General features: G+C 44.5%; 1 protein-coding gene across 6 annotated transcripts in view; it reads left to right on the top strand.

The window, feature by feature from the left end:
- The window catches only part of LOC148020783 (DUF3754 family protein, putative (DUF3754)), a 127,179-nt gene that overhangs the window by 81,477 nt on the left and 21,823 nt on the right, over positions 1-23,879 (top strand). For all 6 annotated transcript variants that reach the window (XR_015694632.1, XM_087698595.1, XM_087698594.1 and 3 more), the window contains exons 6-8: positions 1,185-1,314; positions 19,397-19,525; positions 19,817-19,861. Coding sequence is in view for 5 of the 6 variants with exons in the window: in XM_087698595.1 (XP_087554721.1) it covers positions 1,185-1,314; positions 19,397-19,525; positions 19,817-19,861 (304 nt within the window). In the remaining variant the exon portion in view is untranslated. The remainder of the gene's footprint in view (positions 1-1,184; positions 1,315-19,396; positions 19,526-19,816; positions 19,862-23,879) is intronic.

Raw genomic sequence — 23,879 nt, 5'->3', positions numbered from 1 at the left:
AGAAAGATTTCTTTGGGTTTGTGACATAAGTTCTAATTTGATTGGACTTTGGAGGTCCCTTGAGAACATAACATGGGCTCCTTGTCGGATCTCATTGCAGTTCCTTGGGTGCCATGGGGGTTAGCATCAATAAAAGCAAGAATTAGCACCCTTTATTCTAAGCATCAAGCATAAGCTTCCTTGTTTAAGGAATGGGATATATCTACACCAGAGACCTTTGCATGATTTGGATTGAGATCATCTACGGCCTTCAAGTGAGATGGGAGAGCTTGTAGGATGACTGTATTAGAGATTAGTCATCCCTTGGACTAGCATTTCTTAGGATATAGTTGATGAAGTCTGTTCTCTCAGAGGGACTTACGCATTCCCTGCCAGTTATTTGGGCATTCTTTTCAGCAGTTGCCAATGTCAAGGCAGATACGGTGGGCAGTCCAGTGCCATGTGGGCAACATATTTATTGCAGCATTTATGGTGGCCAATTTTATGCGTTTTGGGCTAGATTTGGCAGGTCGGCCAGATTTAGCTGGCCAACCTGCCATATTTTATGCATTCTTTTGTGCTATTTATGGCACCACTTCAGCCTGCCCTTCTCACTTTCGTTTTCAGGTTCTGGTGAGAGAGATCGGGCTCGAGGAGATACACTAACAGCCCTTGTACATCTGCCCTCTTCATTTTAGCATTCATTGACTGCAGATTTCTGCGTTCTTTTGTCTCTTTTGTCTCTCCCTTTCTCTCGTGCTCATTCGTCTTTCAGTCTTGTCCATACGCTTCTGCATTCATTGCACTCCGACAGACTGACCACATGAGGGGGAGAGATGTGTTTTTTATACCTTGGGTTCAGGCACATTCTTCCATCTAGAGTCATGCACCATCAGGGATCATAGACCACCAAAATGACTTTTCAGCGTACACACATCCCTTCTATTAGACACTTTCTTGAGAGCAAACAGCTGAGAAGCGCTGGCAATCATTGCCATCATTCATAGGGCTTGTTGTTAGTATTTTTGACTGAGGCATTTAGCTCTAATAGGATTTTCATTTCTTGGAAAATAAATTTTGCAATATTTGACCAAAAGATTGACATCTGGTTTACTGTTTTAGCAGCGAACTCAATTATTTCTTTTAACTTTACAAGAAATGTAATTCCTTCAGAAGATTGATTATTGTTTTTGCTTTTCAATCAGGGAAAGCTACCTAACTCGAGTCTCCATGCGGGATATCTGGCTGCCAGCTTCCAAGGTAGTCTGTGGAGGAAATGCGTTGCGAAGATTACAAGCTGCATTCAAGATATTTTTCTCTCGGTCTACTTTGCAAGTAATGCTTCTCCTAATTCTAAGTGCCTTTTCTGCTAAGATACCTGCGAACATAACAAGCAGGCTGTATTCAAATCAGTGAATTTTTAGTGGATACCTGGTTTTGACAAAGAAGTGATTTGTAGAGTTTCACTTCATGCATTCAATATGTCATAGGGTTCCATCTTCTGATTGACAGCTAGTTATTGTTATCACATGGAAGATTTTCTTCTTAATGCCAGTGAATGTATGACAATGTGGCAGTTATGTAGTATTTGTTGAGCTCACCCAATTGACATGTTGCCTGCCCATTTGTTAATTAGGAAAAATTTGGGATTTCAATAATGAATGAGCAGACATGGACTCTTTTTTTTTTTTTGCAAATAAAGTGTGGCTAATTATATTACTTCAGAAAAAACCTGAGTACAAGGAAGTGCTCATGCTCAACAAACTAGCTGGAGCTGATCAGAGTCACAGATATATCAAGAATACAAGCCTCTCAAGGTGGTCTAGGGGGAATGGGGGCAAGAAGCCATGGAGAGGGGAGGGGGTGTATTGCCATCTGGGGTTGCCTGCCTGCATCATGAAAAATAGGTCCTGGCCGCCCCAAGTGCGCATGAAATGAGATCGGAGCTCCTGCCGAGCTCGAGACTCGCCTTGCACTTGGTCCCATCGACCGTGGAGGGAGTGGATGATGGAGGTCTAGAGCTTTGTTAAAGTCAACTATACTGAAAGTCTCTCCCCGCCAAAAGCCTCTTGACACCGCGCCTTCCAAATATGCCATCCAGTAAGACTCCCGATGATCTCCCATATCTCAGAGCGGTCTGCTGTGGGCTCTAGTACCTGGCAGATGGGTAGATCCTCTAGACCGACCACTGTGCACGACCCTGCCTCAATAATGAATATCGTGTCTTGCATCCGAACCTCATACAGAAGGTGACGGCCCTGGCTGATTGCCTGCCAGCAGAAAGCTCCCCATGAGATATATCCAAGGCTGGGTGCTATACGGCGGAGGATGCGGCATGCTCCTCTACACATGAGCTGCGCCGCCTCTCACACCACCAAAGGTAGTGCTTTGGGGACTCCAGAGGCTGCTGTTTGCAGCATTTACAACCTCCCTCCTACATCTGGGCTAACCAACTCCCCACCACCAGGCCTCCACTAGCCATAAGAAACACGATATCCTCCTTGGCCTCCAGCTATCCCATAGGCAGCGCTAGAAGGTTTGTCGGAAAGCCTCCGTGATGTTGTGCTCCGCCGAGTGCCTGCTGCGTGATGGGGCCCAATCTATGTCCTCCTGCATCAGTACGTGTCTGCCAATCCTGGTTGTATACTCCAGGAACCTCGGTGGCTTCTTGGCGACCGCAGTGGCCGGCCATAGCCATTCTCCCGGATCCCACTCCAGCTCATCAAGTGGCATGCCTTCCCAAATCCAGAGGCGCCACTCCTTGAGCTCCTTCCAGAAGACATAAGGGTCCAGCCACTATGTCTTCCCTTGAAGGCCAACCACCCGAATCCTCCTCCATGGAAGGACAACTATCCCCTCATCCTATTGCCCTCTATCAAGGACCAGATGCCCCTCCTCTAGTACAGTGAAGAAAGTCCCATGTGGGGCGTCTCCCACTCTACCTGCCACCTGCAGGGGGATACATGTTGGTGAGAACCTGGCAGCCCATACCTCCCTGGGCTCTACCGGCTCTTGTCTTGGGGGGGGCGGGGGGGCAAGCCACTCCCGAGGTATAGTTGCATCTATCTCCCTTCTCCTCAGCTCCACTCCTCTCTGGCAACCTGATGCCTGCTGCAACACCCCCTCGTCCATCATCCTATACACCTCTTGCCATGTCTTGATGGTACAAGCCGGGCTAGCCTCCCACCCAGCCCACTGGATGTGGGGGCGCTCACCAATCTGTACCCCCTCTTGATCTCTGACCTGGGGGTTTCATATCACCAGCTAGCTGTCTATGTCCTCCTGGGAGCCTGGGAGGCTTTGAATTAGGGCCTTACGGAGGCCCTACCACACCCGAAGCAAACTGCATAGGAAGGGGGATTTGGGGGGGTGATTTGGGTTGTCGTGAATCTCCATCTCAGGGACGGCCTCTAATCACCGTCAAGCCTCGGTCTACACCCCTGGAGACCCTTCTACAAAAGGACCTTCTAGTCTACCCTCCTGGTGTGAGGCCGTGAACTACTAGCTTGCCCAAGAGGGCCATACTCTGATACTCTGGATCTATGATTCCAAGCTCTCCCTCTGACCGATGTTGGATGATGGTTGCCCACGCCGCCTTGGCCTGGGAATCCTTGGAGCCATTTGACCCAGCCCAAAGAAAGTTCCGCACTAGACGGCAAAGTTGTACTACATAGGACGAGGCGAAGCACCAACACGAGGCGATGTACCAAGCCGTCGCTAGGAGGACCTGGTTAACCATTAGGGCTCAGCCTGCTAGGGAAAGGTGAGTGATACTTTAGTAGGTTAGCTTCCTTCGAATAGAGTCAAGGATTGGAAGAAATTGTAGAGCGGGAGTGATATCAAGTTCGACTTGGAACCCTAGGTAATGGACAGTTTGCCCTCTGCACACCCATCTTAATCCCAAGTGAATGCCCCACTCCATGCTAGAGTCTGGAAATGTAAGGAAACCAACGGACTTTTGCTAGTTGATTTTCGCTCCCGCTGCAGTATAGAACACCTCAAGAGCGAGTCTCACTCTCTCCAGCATCAACTCATCATCCTCTACGTAGAGTGCTGTATCATCTGCATACTCCGAGTCCAACAACTCCGTCTCCTCTCTCACTAGAAGTTGGAGGCCGCGTAACCCGCTCACACGTGACTTGAGGAAGTGAGACATTGCCTCTGCAAAGAGTAGGAACAGGTACGGGGCCAAGGGGCAACCTTGCCGAACCGATCTCTCCAGTCAAAACTTCTCCCCTCGCTTGCCATCTATGAGAACCTTGTTGGTGGCCGATTTTAAAGTGCTGAGACCCCACGGATCCATGCCTGGGGGAAGCCCAACCTCACCATAGTGCCCTCTAAGAAGTCCTAGTCCACCCTGTCATAGGCTTTCTCAAAGTCCAGGAGTAGTACAGCCAGTCCCTGACCACTATGTTGAGCCCAGTCTGTTGCCTCAACGAAAGTGAAGACATTGTCAAGGATGCTCCTGTCCTAGACAAAGCCTATATGTGTGTCATGAATGATGTCTGGAAGCACAGGGCGGAGTCGCCTACCAATCATCTTTGTCAGTGCCTTATAGGCCACTTACAACAAGGTGATCAGTCTCCACTGGGATAGCTCCAACCGGTTTCCCCCTTTGGGGAGGAGACTGATAAGAGTTGCGGAAAGACTCCTTGGTATCCGACCAAAAGTGAAAATCTCTTGGAAGGCCAGTAGTAAGGGGTCCTTCACCATTCCGAGTAGGTAGTGAAAAAGGCCTTAGAGAGGCCATCCTCTCTTGGCGGGCATTTCTGCCCCTGTTCTATGTATAGAAAGCCTCCTCTTGTTCCTTCTTTGTGAAGGGGGCTAGGAGGAAGTGTCCCATCTCCTCTGTGATGAGGGATGGGATGTGATCCCAGACCTACTGTCTACATCGCTGTTCTCTATCTGAAGCTGTCTCCTGCTGAAAAAGGCGCATGTAGTAGCTGGTGGCAATCTCCATCACCTCTTCCCGGCTAGAACGAGTCCTTCCATATTGATCCCGAAGTCTGCGTATTTGCTCTCCTGAAGTGCGGGGCTGATGCACCTGGAAAAATTCCATGTACATCATGTATCCTTTCCGCACCCAAAAGGCTGCTGAGGTACGGAATGAACACTCCGAGCACCTATCCTCTAGGCCATCAATAATGGCTGCTCGTGTGCACACCTCCTGTGCGTGGAGAATGGGATACCTTGGTTGCTAGGTCCTGTCGGAGTGCTCTCTCCTCCTCCCAGCTTTGCTAGCTAGCTTGTAAGGCTGCCTTAGATACTGCTCGACTCGGCTAGGACCTTTGCAAGTTCCTCTGCGATCCAGTCCCTCCTGCCCCTCTCCCTGGTCCAAATCTGCTCAATCTGTCTCTTCATCTCCTCCCTCCTATAGATCGAGTTAGGGATTCGACAGGATCGTGTGTTTGGGGTAGATGGTGGGGGGTCAAGTGTCAAGAGAACTGGGCAGTGATCATACAAAGTGGTGTCCGCCAACTACCCTACCTGGCCTCCGCGAGAGCATTCCCACTCTCCCACATAGAACCTGCCCAGCCGCTCCAGCAGAACTCTACCTAGCCGCCTGTATCCTTAAGAGAAGTCCAACGATCTCTTGCTCCTGTGGGAAGCTGGGTCTCTCCATGCATCACGTACTCCTACTGCCAGTAGGAAGACCTCCCATGCCTCTTGCTCCTCCCCAGCCATACCCTGGTAGTTTCTGCCTCTGCCTTGCTGATCCCTTAAGGCCTCCAGGTTGTTGAAGTCTCCTTCAACGATCTAGGAGTCCACCTCTGGGAGTCTTGCTCTGCGATCTACATCTAGAACCTGTTGTGTGTCCTAACCTCAGTAGGGGTATAGATATTGAGGACTCCAAGGCATGAGTCCCCAATATCCAATCTGATTCATAGAACCTCCTTGCCACGATCATTCCGTGGTCTCGTACACAGGCGGTGAGGCTCAGGCCAATAGAGGTGCGTATGCCTCCACTCCTGCAGCGGGCACCGATGGCGTGCTCCTAGTAAGTTTGTGAACTGCGCGGGAGTACCTTCCCTGCCCGCTAGGCCTGGGTGGGAGTGAGCTTGCGCTCTTGTATAAGTAAGATGTCGATCCGTCCGGCAAGGGCAGGTTGCAGCTCCCACCGAACAATCAACTTCCTGGAACCATGTGCTTCACTATAGTGAAGGCTGTTCACATTCCAGGATGCAAGATGTAAACTCATTGGGATACTTGTGAGTGACCGAATAGACATCTGTTCGGTGTGGAAGCTGCTAACGAAGAAGAGGAGCTATGACGCATGCGGATACGCTTCGCTTCTGGCCTGGATGGTGAGCTCCATTTCCCCATGGTAGCCCTCGAGTGGATCATGGGGGTGATGGATGTGCCTGGTGGTACCACCAAAGCATCTATGAGCTAAGCTAAGAGGCGAGACTCTGTGTATTGGTAGAAACGGGCCGTCTGGGCCAGGGGCCACTCGATCACATCCATTGGGGCTCTCCACTACTATGGAGGGGCTTGAAAGATAATGTTCAGATGTGGGACCTCAGCCCCAGTCCACTAGTTAATGTCCATCATGCAACCTGGCCACTACTGGGAGAAGAGTGTCAATCCACCTTCTCCCATCCACTGGGAGATGTGATTTGCCACCTGGCTCTGTCTAGGTCGATGTTCAATCTCCTGTTTGAGACATTTGAAGGAAGAAGGCGTAGTTTGGTCCATCCGGTGGTGCCAATAGATGAACCTTGCTGCTCCTTGACTTGCGCACCACGAAGATTCCCACCTCTAGGGGTAGTGGAAACTCTCCGTGCTCCACAACTCTAAGGTAAGACCATGGCCTGCGAAAGAACTCCTGTGGTAGCAGTTGCGCCTGTCTGGGGAAAGTGTGATGGGCGGCATGGACAGAAGAGTTGGTGGCTGTGTGGGGGGGGGGGGGCTACAACGCCAGTGAGTGGAGGATGTCGATGTATGGGGATCCTCACCTCCTGTGGGGAGGGGGGGGATGGGTGAGGGTGGATCGCTTGTGGTGGGTGGGGATTAGGGGTACTGGTCGGCAGGGGGCATGGTGGAGAGGGGGAGGATCGAAGGATGGTGGGATGGTCGAAGGCATATAGCGGGTGTGGGGGAGGGCCAGTAGCTCTGGAGGGTAGGGGCTGTGGGCTAGGATTAGGGGGGGGGGGGAGCCGTGGGGAGGGGGGGGTGAGGGGGTGGGGGATGTGGGCCCTCGAGTGAGGTTGCCTATGACGTTTCTGTGGGGGGTGGATGTGTAGGCCTGTGGTCCTGCCAGGTGGGGCGAGGAGGGGGGGCCTCGTGGTGTTCTGCCGGGGGGGCGACACTCGCTCTCCTGCTTCGTGCTGCCGTGGCTGTGTCTGAGGGTTTGCTGGCTACGGCCCCTGCCGTCTTCCTCTCTGTCGTCTCTAGACCCGTGTGAAGCCGTCCGCATCCACTTGTGGGCCTGTCAACGAAGCTGCCTTGGCTCCAAGCACGTGCACTCTACTGCTAGATGCCCAAAGTCATGGCAACGCAGGCATTGCCTGTGTTGCCCCGTCACAATAACTTGCTGCCTAAAGGAGTGTTTGCCTGCCTCAATCTCTAGAAACTGTGGTATGTTCTTTGTCTCTTTTTCACTGCCACCTGTACCTTTGGGACTCCTGTGGTTGTCACTGCGTCTGCAAATGAGGCAGGAAGGACAGTATTGAAGAGTCGTCCAAAGTCTTCCACAAGCTAACGATACTCTATTGCCACTCTGGGGAAGAGTAGGGTGACCGGGTGTCTAAGGAAACTGTTATGGAGCGTGAATGCCTCCAGTGTGAAACCACTGTACCAAGGGACCATGTAAATGACCCCCTTCGTGGAGGCATAGGGTGAACTGGCCACTAACTCTTGGGCTACGTTTGCCGAGGTAAGTCGTACCATGAAGATCCCTTGCCCCAAGAGAATCGCCTCCAGGATTTGCGCCGTGCCAATGTGCAACGTGGAGTGAAACCAATCTTGAAGATGAGCCCTGGATGGGGAGTATCCTATGACCTAAGATCGCTGTTTCTTTTAGCTCTAGCTCTGTGGCATGGACTGCGAAGAGTTGTTCCTCAGAGAGGACTACACGCAAGGTGTTTGATTGGGGGCACTCGCAGAATGTACCAACGTCTGACCAGAGGTTTCCATTGCGCATCCCTTCTGAGAACCTACCAAACACATTGTTGTACTGCCGGAGGAGGGGGTGTTGTTGCTGCAAGTGGAGGGAGCAACCGCGGGGGGGGGGGGGGGTTTCTATTTTGATGGCGGTGGAGGCACCGGGCACCACGGGTGATTGCTTTAGGCTGGAGCTGCACGGTTGGGGGGCTGAATCCACAGGGTGAAGCCAACGCGTGTGTGGGGGGGCTGAGTGGCATCGCTGAGTGTGGAGGGCCTGGAACATCTGCCTGGGGCAGCGCGGGAGAAAAAACCAGGACAGGGAGGGAAGGGGGCAGCGTGGATGGTTGCAGGTGGGCAGGGGTCACCCTGCAAAGGGGGTGTAGGCGCCCTGGGGGGGGGGGGACAGGAGACGGTGCAGAAGAGGCAGGCGGCGGGGGGCCACAAGGCGGGGGGGGCAGCGTAATGGCGAGAAGGAGAGGCTCCGGCCCAGCGTGGTGGTGAGGAGGGGGTGGGACAGCGTAGTGCCGAGAAGGGGGGACACCAGTCAGCGGGGGAAGGGGGTTCGACGGTTGCGATGGCGGGGGTGTGGGCAGTGATATGTCGGTCGGGAGCTTCCGTCCTCAAGATTGATGCCTGTTTTACATGGACTCTAAAATGGGTGGAGGGCTAGTCAATGGCTGCAAATCTTGGGTTTGACTTAGATACCATCTTCAGCATCTTGCAACGTTTGCACTATCTCTTGCAAACCATAGTCAGCTGTCAAGGGCAGGAGAGAGAGAGAGAGAGAGAGAGAGAGAGAGAGAGAGAGTCTTTGGGAGAATCCGTTTGCTGTAGGAGAGGCGTCTTGTAGAGGCTTGCTGACTGTGCATGTTCGGTCCATGGTCAATTGACAAGGATGTCAGGTCCCTTTTCCAAATGATTCCCATCTCTTACCAGATGTTGATGTGTCCCTCACATGCCTGCCTCGAGTTTTGTTCTAGTCTCAACCATTCTACAGATTGTGTTCTACATATTATTGTACATTCTGTGTTTCTGTGTTTGCCACACTGTTTCTTTACACGAGTGGGCCCCCAGGAGCCAGAGATGCTTCACCATTTCTTTACAGCAGCGACCCCCTAGGTTCCAAAGACTCAAGACACTCCCTATGAGGATCCTCTTATGGAACACATGAGGTTTCAGTGGACAACTTTCCAGATATAAGGCTAGAGCCTTTTGGGATAGGACCTACATAGAGCACTAGTGGGAGGATCAATCAGTTTCTCATGTATAGGAGCACTGCCACTTAGTAGACAGGATATCCCTATGTTGTGGGAAATTTCTTTTAGGGCAGCTAAACTTACGAGGTGGTAGCTGTGGTAGGAAAAAGATCAAGGCAAGAGTTTGTGTCTATGTTGGAGAGTAGTGAATGCAAGAAGTACAAGACCAGGGCATCTTGTTCTCACACTACTTTCTTAGACCATTCACTTGTTTAACTAGCTCTTTTTGAGAGATTCAGGGTTCAACTCAAGTGTCATGATTCCAAACCACTTATCCCATGGCAAGGATCTAAGAGAGTTAGTCACACAGATTTGGGCGTCTAGACCTTTATTAGTTGGGTAGGCAGCTAGAGTTTTGGATGAGAGCTTGTACATGTCAGTTTCTCCTTTAGAGAGGAGGCTTTCAAGAGGAGACATGGTGTTGCATCCTTGGAGATCTGGATGGGTGCTAGTAGCATTGGTCACAGTGGTCATGAAGTGACTCAATGTGAATGAAGCACGGGAACTTAAGGGTTAGGGCAGCTAAGTCCTATTTATTGAACTCAAGACCCTATTGTGTACATTATTGCATGATCACCACTCTCAGACTCTTGGCTTGCAGGCCAATGCATCTGTACCCTAGGATGGTGTGTGATGGTGGTATGGGATGCCAACTATTGGGATTTAGTTTAACTCAGTTTGTTGCTAGTTCCCAAGGTCAAGGGTGAGCCTGTTCGATCCTATGGTATGGAGGTGAGTTTGATGTCCATTCCTTTTATGTTCTTTGTTGTGAATATGGCTTGTGTTGTATCTCATGCATAGAAGCTAGAAACACCTCAAAACGCCCCTTGGGAGGACCCAAAACACTGAAACATGAGGAGACAGGCCTGAAATGTGTTCTCCCAGCCGTAACATTTTCCCTTTGGGGAAATGGTTGCCATGTGGCATTTTGTCTTGGGGAAACGTTTTTGGTTCATCCATTTCCCACATGCCAGTGTCGTGCCACTACGCGGGCACTGTGTGAAAAAATCTGGAGTGCATCATCATCCGACTTTCTTATTGATGTAGAGAGTCAATGTGATTTGAGTCATTAGTGTTAGTGTTCGTGGCATGGATGGTCCAAAAATACTAAAATTTTGGACAATTTTAGCCTATTTTTGATATTATTTATTGTAAAAATCCTAAAAAGTTAGAAAAGCTTTTAGATTAGGATGGCATGCAAAAAGCAAGTTGCTTTTTTAGCCAGTTTTGGGGATTTTTCGTAAAAAAGAAAGATGGGCGAAATTACGCGCGTTGCGATCGCAGTTGACAGGCTGAAAACAACACTTTGAACTGGAATAAGGAGTAAACTAGGAGATTTTGGATCAGGTGTTCTACGGTTTTACCCCCCTTTCGAAGCCAATGGAGCCATTGGATTTGGGTTCCGACAAGCAGAGACGAAGCTGTTGTTTTGATACATGTTTTAGGTCTACAAGGGAGCTCCAGGAGATCTAATGCTTGGAGATTGCTTCTGAGTAGTGCCAGACAAGGGATTCTAGGTTTTGTCAATACATATTGATTCGATTAATTGTGCTTCATCTCATCTCATAAAAAATACTCAGAACTGTCTAATGTGCAAGGCCAACAACTCCTCTTGATTCAACTCCTCTTCCCAAGGTAGCACATTCCATGTGAGTGTCATCTCTTCTATTGGCATGATAGGTTTTTGACCATACATCAATTCAACAGGTATATATCCTGTAACAATACTATGAGTTGTTCTATTAGCCCACAAAGCATAAGGGAGCAATCGTGGCCACTCTTTTACTTTCTCTCCACATGCTTTTGCCAATGCCTTCACAATAGACGGATGACCTCTTTCACTTTTGCCATTTCCTTCAAGGTTATAAACTGAAGTTAAAGCAAGCTTTATCCCCAACTGTGCAAAGAAATCATAAGCTTCATTTGCATCCAGTTTACCCCTATCTGCAGTAATTTTTTCCACACAACCATAACCGCAAAAGATCTCTTCTAAGAGAAAAATATACACGGCATTTGTTGTCTTAGTACGTAGAGCTCTTCCTTCCACTTGATTAGTCAATTCTTCACGGGCAAGTACAAGATATCTCATTTGCCAAAGACCTGTAGACATCGTGACTAAATCCACCACCCACTTAAAATGAAGAGACAATGGATATGTGGGCTGCAATCCATCCGGATGTCTCACAGATGAATGCATTTGACATGTCGTACATGTTTTCACAAAGTGAGCAACATCCTTATACATACCCTGCCACCAATATCTTTCTTTGATATTTGCAAAAATACCCCAAATACCTCTATGGCCAACCCACAAGCTTTCATGAAATTCTTGCATAACATTTAGTTGTGAAGCTCTGTCACCCAAAACTCGCAACGGCATATCTTGTTTCTTTTTAGCATGCTTCCATAAGTATCAATCTTTAAAGAAAAACCCATTGGCTTTCCTCTTGATCTTCTTAAACTCCTCATCTGATAATTCATCTCTCTTTGTTAATGTACTAAGGTATTGACTAATTCTCAGCTATTCTCCTACATATTTGTCTTCCAAAAACACTTCTACACAAGATACAATGCTCTATATAAGCTTCTAAGGAAAGGTTAGATATTTCATTGGGAAAGGAAGCATCAGAAAGCAATGAAGAAATTAAAGCAGCTCTTAAAATTTGCTCCTACATTGAGAAAGGCTGATTATTCACATGGAAAGCCTATTATTATTATCGTTGATACAAGCCCAGTCAGGATTGGATGGGCAATTGGGCAAGATGATGAGGAAGGACAAAGATATGCAATTCGCTTTGGTGCCAAAGTATTGACTGAACGACAGAGAAGGTATCCATAGGTAAAATGAGAATTATGGGGAATTGTGACATCACTTAAATGTGATAAGAAGTATTTTACGGGTGCTCGTGTAGTCATTGAGACCAATTGTTTGCTGGTATTGGGTATGATTTCTACTTGTGCTACCCTAGATATTACTATGCTTTGGTGGATTGCATACATCAAATCTTTGAACCCTGAATTTCAACATATTGCAGGAAGAGATAACCCAATGGCAGACGTGTTATCTTGGGCACGCTATGAGAGTGAAGATGGGATTATGGATGAGGAGGAAGAAGATGACTTTCTTGCGGCTGAAAATGATGTTGTAAGAGTGAATTTAGTAATGCAAGGAGGTGCTACAGTACTAATAGAAGCTTGGACAGCAAAGAGAAGACACTTTAGATGTTTTGTATCTTGTGTAGAAGTGTTTCTGGAAGACAAATATGTAGGAGAATGACTGAGAATTGGTCAATATCTCAGCACATTAACAAAGAGAGATGAATGATCAGATGAGGAGTTTAAGAAGATCAAGAGGAAAGCCAATGGATTTTTCTTTAAAGATGGATACTTATGGAAGCATGCTAAAAAGAAACAAGATATGCCATTGTGAGTTTTGGGTGACAGAGCTTCACAAGTAAATGTTATGCAAGAATTTCATGAAAGCTTGTGGGTTGGCCATAGAGGTGTTTGGGGTATTTTTGCAAAGATCAAAGAAAGATATTGGTGGCAGAATATGTATAAGGATGTTGCTCACTTTGTGAAAACATGTACGACATGTCAAATGTATTCGTCTGTGAGACATCCGGATGGATTGCAGCCCACATATCCATTGTCTCTTCATTTTAAGTGGGTGGTGGATTTAGTCATGATGCCTACAGGTCTTTGGCAAATGAGATATCTTGTACTTGCCCATGAAGACTTGATTAATCAAGTGGAAGGGAGAGCTCTACGCACTAAGACAACAAATGCTGTGTGTACTTTTCTCTTAGAAGAGATCTTTTGCCGTTATGGTTGTGTGGAAAAAATTACTGCAGATAGGGGTGAATTGGATGCAGATGAAGCTCATGATTTCTTTGCACAGTTGGGGATAAAGCTTGCTTTAACTTCAGTTTATAACCTTGAAGGAAATGGCAAAAGTGAAAGAGGTCATCCGCCTATTGTGAAGGCATTGGCAAAAGCATGTGGAGAGAAAGTGGTCCACGATTGCTCCCTTATGCTTTGTGGACTGATAGAACAACTCATAGTGTTGTTACAGGATATATGCTTGTTGAATTGATGTATGGTCAAAAGCCTATCATGCCAATAGAAGAGATGACACTCACATGGAATGTGCTACCTTGGGAAGAGGAGTTGAATTGAGAGGAGTTGTTGGCCTTGCGCATAAGACAGTTCTGAGTATTTCTGAGTATTGATTTGATAGTCTTCATCTCATCCCAAAACCCATTACTTAAGATATAAGTTGTTATTTCTCGTGCTTTGACTGTTTGACTCCCACTCCATGTATTCCACTCCTCATTGCATATGTATCGACGAAGAGAATCTTTTGTTTGCATCTTAATAAACACATAAATAAAAAATAAGACTTAAAATACTTGAAAAGTTGAAACATTTGTGTTGTGCCAAATTTTAGTGTGCATGTTGATGGCAGATGCATCATGCAACATAATTATAATATTTAATGAAAATTATAAATGATTACTTATCAATGAAGCACAATAAATAAATAGCCAAAATATGTCTTTGCCGGCTTCACAAGGTTGTAGTGGCAAACACTTTTGAATAGAGCCAAAGCCAAAGACTTGCGAGTGATGAAATTGATTATGCATAAGGCTTTCTCCAAGGTTGGCTCTACCCAAGGAAGTTTTGTCACGTCCTTCATCATGAGATCGAGTGAGTGTGAGATGCATAGAGTCCACATAATAGTTGGATAGTCCCTCTCAATATACTCACCCATCTTGGCACAATTTTAGTCATTATTTGACTTGGACCATAGGTTGCACCCCAATCTCATGTATGGCCCTCTTGATATTGGAGTAAATCCACTACCCAGTAATGCTTAAGCCAAGGGTTGAAGTATCCTCCACATGCAACAATGTAGTATTGGCACAACATGAAACGAAGATATTTATAATGTACTAGCGTCTCTATGAGTGTTAAGAGACAATAATTGTCATTAGTAACTACTAACTGCTAGTTATCAAGTTCATGTATATAAAAATTAGGAATAGAAAAAGCAACATGTATGATGTATTATGTTAATTATTAGAAAAAGATAGAGTAAGTACAATTTTTAACTTACTCTATCACTCCATCCATCAAATACAATGCTGCAGCCATATCAATGCAAACATGACTTTAATCTAGTCAGCACGCTTTGAGTGTAAGTCACTTAACCATCTAAATGAACGGTCCTTAGAGACTTCGAGCTAACCGGATGTAAGCTAGTAGCTCCTGTTGCAGTTCTGGCAACCCATGCATTGTAGACCCTGATATAAGCCGATACTCAAGTAATGTTGAATGCAAGGTTGCATTGATAGAAGAATCTATGCTCTATAACCTAAGCCTATTGCTCGAGTCTTGGAGCAACGCGCGCTTGCAATGTGCTTTGATTGCCTTCATTATCTCTATTTCTTAATTTGCTTGCTAAGCCTTGTGAGGGTACAGTGAGTAGAGATGTGCCTTCACCAACAAGAGGAGTGCTCTCACCAACAAGAAAAAAACTAGTATGATGTGTACATGTTACCTCATGATCTATGTGGTGGAATCTACTGGTGAAGCCACACCAATTGCGCTATCCATGGCCGCGATGCTTGTGTACTTGTTGGCACATTGGAAGCACTTGGAGCGTCCTCCTCATCATTCCGCCTTGCTCGACTTGAGTTTCCACCTCCACTTGTGTGATTTCTCTTTGCTCGTTTCCATTCTTCTTCAATTTGTTGTGAGCTTAGCGGCCTTTTTAGGAGCGATTGCACCTTGGTCAATTTTTTTTTGTGCCACCATGTGCCAAGAAAATATCCTTGAGTACTCTCCTATAGCTATGTCCACCCTTCCTCACGGTCCATCTGAAATGCACTCTTTTTTTAGTGGAACTCCCTCACAATGTGTCTCCAGAAAACTTGCAAACTACAAGTCTGATTCCAGATGTTCCATAGCGATGGACAAACAAGGTATCTTCCCAAATATCTCAGGTATAAGCTTTGTGAGGAGCCATGAAGATCCAAGTTCAGGGCTCAAGCCTTAAGGCAGATGAAAGAGGAGAGAGAGATGGAGAAAGAGAAGAAAGAGGAGTAGAGTAGATAAATGGGGGGAAAGAGAAGAAAGAAGAGTAGATAAAGGAGCAGAGAGGGATGGAGTAGGAAATGGAGGAGAAGGAAAAAGCAATCGAGGAGGTGGCTACACTTCGAATGGGCTGCTGATCTACCGTGAGAGGAAACAGAGGAAAGAGACTCGTGAAGTTGGAGAAAAAGTGGAGAAAAAGTAATGTTTCAATGTTTTGTATAATCCCAGGATAGCCTTTTTTTCAATTAACAAATTAAAGCTTAAAATTTTCGTTTCACGAAATGAAACGAAACGCTTTGGGGGTTTCACGTTTCGCAAGGACGAAACATATTTTTTGGTGACTATGATTGTTTTGTAATGTGTTGGGTGTACCATCCCTACTCCTGTCTTCTGGGTCACTGTTACTTCATTGATGACTGCCACCCCTAAAATTTAGTTTCCAACAAACCTCCCCACCCTAAGAAAAAAGTTCAATGTGGTTCTATCCACCTTTATAGGGCTTGGTAGGCCGTTGGGCAGTCGGCCTACACCCTTTGTTCGATGCCTTGCCCTATCCTCTCTGGGGTGACTACTTGGACTCCCTTGGTAACATAAACATCGCCTCTGTAGTCTTGGTAGGTCATTGGGCAGCTGTTGTGCATCCTTTGTTCGATGCCCTTGTTGCTTTGGATGGGATGCCTAGGGGTAAACATCGCTGTTCTTCCCTTTTAGGCTTAGTTTTGGGCTTGAGAGGGGGTGTTGAGCTAAAATACATTTTACAGCTGATTAGTATTTTTAAACATCCCCAAAATACTCTTAATTAATGGAAAACAAAAATTTGGTGTGCGGTTTGGAGAGTTTCAGTAGTTTCCCAAAACCCTAATTTTTTGGGGTACCCTTCAACATCTATAAATAGATAGGCTGCCCACCATTTAGTCCCATCCTTTTGTGCAGGTTTCTCACTTTACCGCACAGATTTCAGCCATCAACCCCCACCAACCGCTGTTGTCTAGCCATCACTAACTACATGCCATCACTATCCAAGCGTGTTTTCAACAATCACCTTGTTGTTTGGAGGTCTCCATCTGCTACATTATCATAGCACCTGATTAGCATGTGTTTTCAACATCTGGTGCTAGGCAACAAGGTATTGCCATCTCTACCATTGGGCGGCTGCTGTAGTATCTGCATTTTTGGTGCTACATTAGCAAACAGCTTTCCCATTGTTGCCTCAGTTCCTTGACACTCTGGTGATTAGCATTTGGTGTTTCTTGCACTCTGACACTCCGATTGGTGGTCAAAACACTTGAGATGTGTCTTTGGTGGATGTCAGTCTCTGACAATGCATTGCTCTACCCTTGGGCATGCTGTAAATGAATGTAAGAGTGTTTGAAATGTGGAAGGGTAGAGCAATGCAGTGTTGGAGTGATGCCCACCGGAGATTTTGGTAGACAGCACATAGACCAACAAATCTTGATATAGAAGGTGCTGGCCTATTGTGTTAGAGGATACCATGATCATGCTTGGAAATCTGATCCTCGTCAGCAGCTAGGCAAACCTTCCAAAGAAAGAGACTTCAGGATGCAGCATCAACAGTCAACCATTGCAGATAGTTACAATGCTACCTTGTCCCCTCATCCCTTGCAGTGAAAATGTCCATGCAATCAGGATTTGATATTGCCAAACTATTCATTAGTGATGTGTTTCACAAGACATTGTTTTGGATAGAGATATTGAGTTTGTCGTACTCTTTGACATGCAATCCTTTGCAACTTGGACAACAAGTTGCAGTTCTCTAAAACCTTTGGAGGCTTCAGTAACAAGGAAAAATTGGACGTATCTCACATGAAATAAATCGGACGTATTTCGTGCATGGTTGGATGAAATATTGGAAAGACAGTGCATGGTTGGATGAAAGACAGTACATAAATCGGACGTATTTCATGCACTGTCTTTCCAATATGTAGCTCAATGGAACCTTTCCTTCTCTCTTCTTTGAGAAAAGACTGCTTTTTGACTTAGGTTTCTTAAAGTTTAGACTCTAAAAAAGAATTTAAATTTGACCTAGAAACTTCGAAGAGTTGAAATAGTGATGATGCGACTTGTATTCAGGTTTGTCATGGAATCTACAAAAATGTTTGGGTAGATGCTTGACATTTGATTGGCCATTAATGAGGCAATGACATCAATAATGTCAAATGACAAAGGAAGATATAGGCTTGCATGAAAATAGCCTAGGGCATGGTATGCAAATTATGAAGATATGCTAGGGTTTGCACTAAGGAAGCACAGTATGTATGACCAAGACTGAAACACAAAGAACTAGACAGAGACAAGCAAAACTCAAACCCTAAACACAAAGCACAAAATGCAAAACGCAAAAACTCAAAACTCAAACACAAAGACAAACAGAGAGAGCATTGGGCAACTGCTGCAGTACCTACATTTTTGCTGTCCAACAGGCCGTCTACATTAGCAAACATCTCTCTTGTTGTTGCCTTGATTCCCTAACACTCTGGTGATCAGCGTTTGGTGTTTCTTGCACTCCTTCCCACATGTTTGTATCCTGCAGATAGGGCATCATGAACATCTTGGAGGAAAGTGTGACAATAGGAACCCATCTTCATGACGCTGAACTCATCCAAAACAGAGATAACTATCTCAAATATGGTAATGTTTTGATGAATCCATGAGAGACTAGCAAAGGCAGCTACAAAGTCTAGACAATTATGGTAAGACATTTTGCATGGGAAGGAACACATATTATCTGACCAAGAAAATGTTAGAAGAATGGTATCGCTGGTCAATTACATAAACCACCTGATTTAGAGTCCTATATGCATCAAGAAATTATGCAAATAATAAATTTCTTCAAGGATGCAACTTGTAGGAGTTGAGCTCCTTTGTAGTTGGCTATGTCCAAGTCTATGTGCAAAAGTCTGTCCTCCAAACTCTCATCATCTACCCATTTTTGTAATTTGCTGTAAGCGGCTGAGACTTATATACTAATTTATGTTTTTCTGTGTCACACAAAGATGCCGATAACTTCAAACTATCTCATGTGCTTTGATTCGATTACTTCAAAAACTTTCACATTGTTCATGGGCTAGCTTAATTCTATTGTCAAGGATTGGGCTAGCTTTATTTGCAGTCTCAAACATTAGGTGTAATGTGGAATGAGCACATCCAGGTGTGGCTGCCATTATTGCAATTTGAAGTCTCTGACCTGTTTTTGATGTGTTTGACAGAGAACTCACGAAGGTCGACCAAGCATCAGGAGCTACTGTTTGCACGAGTGATTCACTTTTGATGAGCATTTTTGGTCACTCTTCTGTTAATTCTTATTAATTGCAAAGAGTTCTTATCGGATCATCAAAACTCAGACTACCCATTTTAGTGTAGCTTTTCTTATCATATCCGGATATGGATGCTGTTCAGCAATTTAAAGGTTCTGACCTGTTTCCAGTATCTTAGACAGACAACTCATGGAGGTCACTCCAGCATCAGGAGCTGCTATTTGCTCAAGTATTTGTGACGTCTGACTTATAGAGAAACTTTGAAGTAATATGCCAGCCAAAATCAGCAGTTTTTCCTGCTCTATGAAATTGCTGTCAACATTCAACCTCTTCAAGCATGTGAAAATATTTAGTTACCTGTCAAAAGGAGTCATCAGTTAAAGTACAGTAGTACATAATTTGTGCCAATTGAGGTACTCAAATGAAAGTGCTACTGAAGTTGATGGAAGGAGGAGGGTATAGTGGATCTTTGTTTTGCTTACAAATGTTAAAAATCATACCTGTTATATTTACACAACTTGGAAGGCTCACTTTGTCACTATAACAACGTGATTATTAGAATAAAAAATTAAGAGGGATCTTGAGGATCTGTTACATTATGTGTCTGATGCTTTGGTTGTGGACATCTTTGGTTCTTTTAACTTGGAACAGTTGTTGTAATTGATGGTCTTTCGTTTGCAGGAACCTGCATTTAAGGAGCTAGTTTTGCTGTACAATGCACCAAATACTGTGAAGATTGATGATGAAAGAGAAGTTATTCGGAATCTTACTTTGAAGATCTATGGCAAAATTCCAATACCTGATCTCAAGGTTTTCTTGCATGTGCTGTTCAATGCTCATTGTGCAGAGCCACAGTTAGTAACAGGAAATGAATCAATATGCTTCAGACTTATGTGTGCGCATGACAGTTGAGAAACAAGCATTGTTGCAGGCGGCTCAGCTTTTCATCTATGATTTGACAAGATTCAAATTCCTTCTATCAAACATGATTATAGTGCATCAATGCATTCATTATGTTGAAATAGGAGCTTTGTTTTTGCAAGTTTCAGCTTGTATTCACAGAACATCATCCTTGATTTCATACTTCTTACTTTCTTGCAGGTCATATTCCCAAATAAAAGGCTTTCATTTAGGATCCTTGATGCGGTATGTTTGAACTTCCAAGTTGGATTTCCTGTAACGTATTTGGCATGGTTTCGTATGAAAATATGAAGATTATATGACTTAGAGTCGGCTATGAAAGATCTGTGTGTGTATCAAAAGATTCCTCAATCTTATGGCTTCTCTCTGTTGTATTTTGAAGCATGCTTTACATAAGACCACTTGCAAGGCATGACGATAAATATAGAATGCTTAAATTTGATTTTGAATGCAGTTTTTGTACATTTGCTTTTCCTACACTTGTTTGATGATAATCACTCTCAAACCTATCTTATTAAAGATAGTGGCTAGCACCTGAATAGACAATCCAATTTGGCTTTATAGTCAATAAGAGTGTTATGAATTTGTATCACATGTGTGGATTTTCATTGCAGCCTCCATCCAGAGGTGCTGATTTCCTTCACACTCTCGTCTAAGTGCTAGTTGCATGCCTGTTCTGAGCTCATACTCATGGGAGAGGTGATCAGGAGTCCTGATTACTCCAGTCTTCCCTGTGGTGCTCTCAAACAACAGCGGCACTAAAGGATGATTTGAGCATGGTGTCAAGAACTATGCAAATGAGACCACCTCTGTCACAAGCCCAATCATATACGTTGAATCTGTTAATCAAGAGAGGCAGATGGAGCCCTTCTTTTCAACAACCAGGTCAATTCTCAGACCGAACACACTCTTGGTAAAATATTACACCTGTCATAGGAAACATTTTAGTTAGAGGTTGCTAGCACTGTGGGAGATTTCTTGACGTCCTCCAAATGTTTAGAGGTAGAGATTGCAGGGGCTTAGAGGAGGACAGATGATTGTCAGCCTATTCATCAGTGGGTTTCTAAGAAATGTAGGACAGATTTCTTTATCTTGCACACCGGGATAGGTCTCTTCTCTATTGGAGATGTATTGTTGCTTGCAATGGCCACAAGGAGACAGGAAGCTTTTTGGCACAGGAGACAAGGATTGATGACTCGTGAGGAGGATATTGACTTGTCAGGGTAGGCTGGCTGAATTAGACAGAAGATTAGGGTGAAGACTAGGGTAGCCGCTGTCATGGGCCAATGTATTTTTGTGGCAAGATGACCCTGTCAACTTTTCACAATGTGACTAGTGTTTTGGGCATGGTGGACAATGTTTGCTCAGCTGATGAAAGACAAGTAGAGGATTAGGCTGCTGAAAAACTTCTTCAACTAGATTCTTTTTCATGTGGTTGTTATTGGAGCGCCTTTATGAGGTGCGGTCCACCCCCACCCTTCGCTAGATAGTGGTGTGCACTCTATGGAATGAGTGGGATGAGTACGAGATAGAGGAGCCCAAATCCATGCAATGCTTGTATCTCAATGAGCAGTTTTGGCAAAAGGTGTGTGCTATTGTGATTGTTGTGACTCCCTTTTATAGGGTGTTGTGTATGAGTGATTGCGAGGGTCCACCATGGGCCTTCTCGTTCACTTCTTTAGAGCAGCATTGGTGAAGTTGCGGGCTTGTATTGTGATCATAGAGACATAGTGTGCACACCTTCTAGAGATAGCAGAGAGGAGATGGGTATGGATATATAAGACCATCCATAGTTTTGCAGCTTTGGTACATCCAATCTATAAGTCGCCAACAATCATGGATGATAGATAGCTTTGATTAGACTAGCTTGCATATTTAACTTGTGTGGTGCCCATGAATGACCATAATGTAGTGTTAGAGGAGCTTGGTTACTATGCAAATCAGAGAGGGTATGTCGCATTTGCTTCTCCCACTCGTTGGAGGAGAGAGTCACTTGTGAAGCCTCGCTTGTGGTGGCAGAATTTTGGATACATATTTAGCCCTTGGCCATGAGACTCCTTGCCCATGATTGCTCTTCGGGTGTATGCGAGAGAAACTAGATTGCCCATTCTCTCACACACATGTAGATTTGCAATGAACTTAGCACATGACAGTTAGAGCGGCTAGTCTATTGCCTACAAATGTGTGCATAATTAGGGCCATGCTTAGTATGGGTAGTCCAAAGCAGGTAATACTTAACCATAAGTCAAGATTCATAAATTTAAAATGATAAGTCAAGTTTTAACTTTATACTTTACAATTTAGTATTTTCAATCTTTATGTGCATTGTGTAGGTGAATGTTGATATCTCAAGGTGACAGACGACACTCTTCTGAGCATGCATCAGGAGGTTGATGAGGACAAGGAGTTGATCTTGCGGAGCTCTATAGAGAGTTCATGGAAGTTGACACTCATGACACTTGCAAATCAGCGTGCTCATGGGCAAGGAGTTAGAGTATGTAGCAATAAGTGCGTGGTCATTTGGTACCCTTCAATAGCAGTGAGGGGTGGTTTGAGTGGTTTGTAGAGATATATGAGGCAGGGCTCTAGTAGCTCCAATTCCATGTCTCATGATGACATCTCTCCCTTGCCTACACAGCTATTGCCTAAGGAGCTATCATTTGATGATGATGACAGTCTTAATCAATGAGGATAAGTATGAGTGACACTTCTATCTATGATCTATCACTATACAATGTGGTACCACATTTTGTGCATGCAATTGCCAAGGCCTAGCATATACCAATTTTGGATTGTAACCTCATGTATTCATCTTATTTTGTAATTGCAATGCTATTTTGACTTTAAACATGCATTCTATCATTTGTAGTTTAAAAGAAAAATTTCAAGTTAATTTTGTTTTCGTACTAATATTATACCATATCTTATAAAATCTTAAGATACCACTCAGTATCATATTTTATCGTTCCATACAATATCATGCATTTTACACTGGACAACTATGACTGGTTTTAACACTCTCGTAACAAAAATTGGAAATTTCTCTCTTCTTAGCTTTTTCTCTCCTCTAGAAGCAATCCCTCAACAAATTTCAGCCCTTTTCAAGCCTCGGTGAAATAACAGCTATGTTTTTGCTTTTGTAAACTCTAATTTACAGCATAAATTAGGATTTATCAACCACCCTTGGGAAGAGTGCTAAAAAATTGGGATGTAGTACTTAAAATTCAACATTTGGAATATGGGATTTCAGAGGATTTCAAGAGCCATGCTAGACAACATTAAGTTTGGGACATAATTTGTCATTGAAGTAGCAAATTGTAGGCCAATCCCCAAGCAAACCAAGGGGTAAATTGGTTTGAAGATAGCAAGATATATGGAAGATTAAAGGAGATTAGGTTGGATCTGAGTGTCCTTCAACCTTTAGCGATGAAAGTTAAGGAAATATTGCAAGGGACACTGGTTCTTAGGGCCAATAGGGCATCCATTGTCTAAGTTTAATTGGTAACATTTGCATTCTCAGTTTATGTGAATTTTATGCTTGTTGTAATTAGTTTCAAAACAGGTCATCACCACCCTTGCCAAGAAGGAAGGTTGGTTTCACCCAAACTGGGGGGTCCCTAAATTTTCGGGGAATTCTAGAATTTAGGAGTCTTGGATTGGCCTAAAAAAGCTAGTCTTAAAAAATAGGAATGATATCTCTAAAAATAGTAAGTTTGTAAATTAACAATGCTTACTAAATTTGGTCATATCTATTCTTGACAATTCTCAATTCAAAAGGAGGCCTTAAAGAAGTGTTAGGACACTTATCACATAAGCTTTCAAGTGTCCCACCACTTGTCACACTTCATGACATATAGTATGACACTTATCTTGTGCTAATCCACTTTTCCTCTTTGCATTAAGTCTTATTTTTTCCTATAAAAAGATCTCATTTTCTCTCACTCTATATTAGTTTTTCTTACTGTAAGCTCATGTACAACAGTTAAAGATTGCCCAAAAATTGGTCCTAGCCATCTCCATCATTATTCTCTGCTTCTCGATCATCAAAACTCCCAATTTTGCTATTTTCTAATTGCATTTTACTCGATAGTGTACATGTAAATTCATTATAACACCTCCTTTTCGAGCCCTTACTTTACTTCAAGGTTAAGAAGAAAGCCATGTCAATATAATGCTCATCAACCATAAAGAAGGGCCTATTTTCTCTCAATCTCACTCTCAGTTTGTAAAGAAATTAGTTATC

This window comes from Lygodium microphyllum, chromosome 18 (genome assembly GCF_053477565.2).
Source record: "Lygodium microphyllum isolate KBCC chromosome 18, Lygodium_microphyllum_v1.1.10, whole genome shotgun sequence".
NCBI lineage: Eukaryota > Viridiplantae > Streptophyta > Polypodiopsida > Schizaeales > Lygodiaceae > Lygodium > Lygodium microphyllum.
This window is presented reverse-complemented; position numbering and strand designations above follow the sequence as displayed.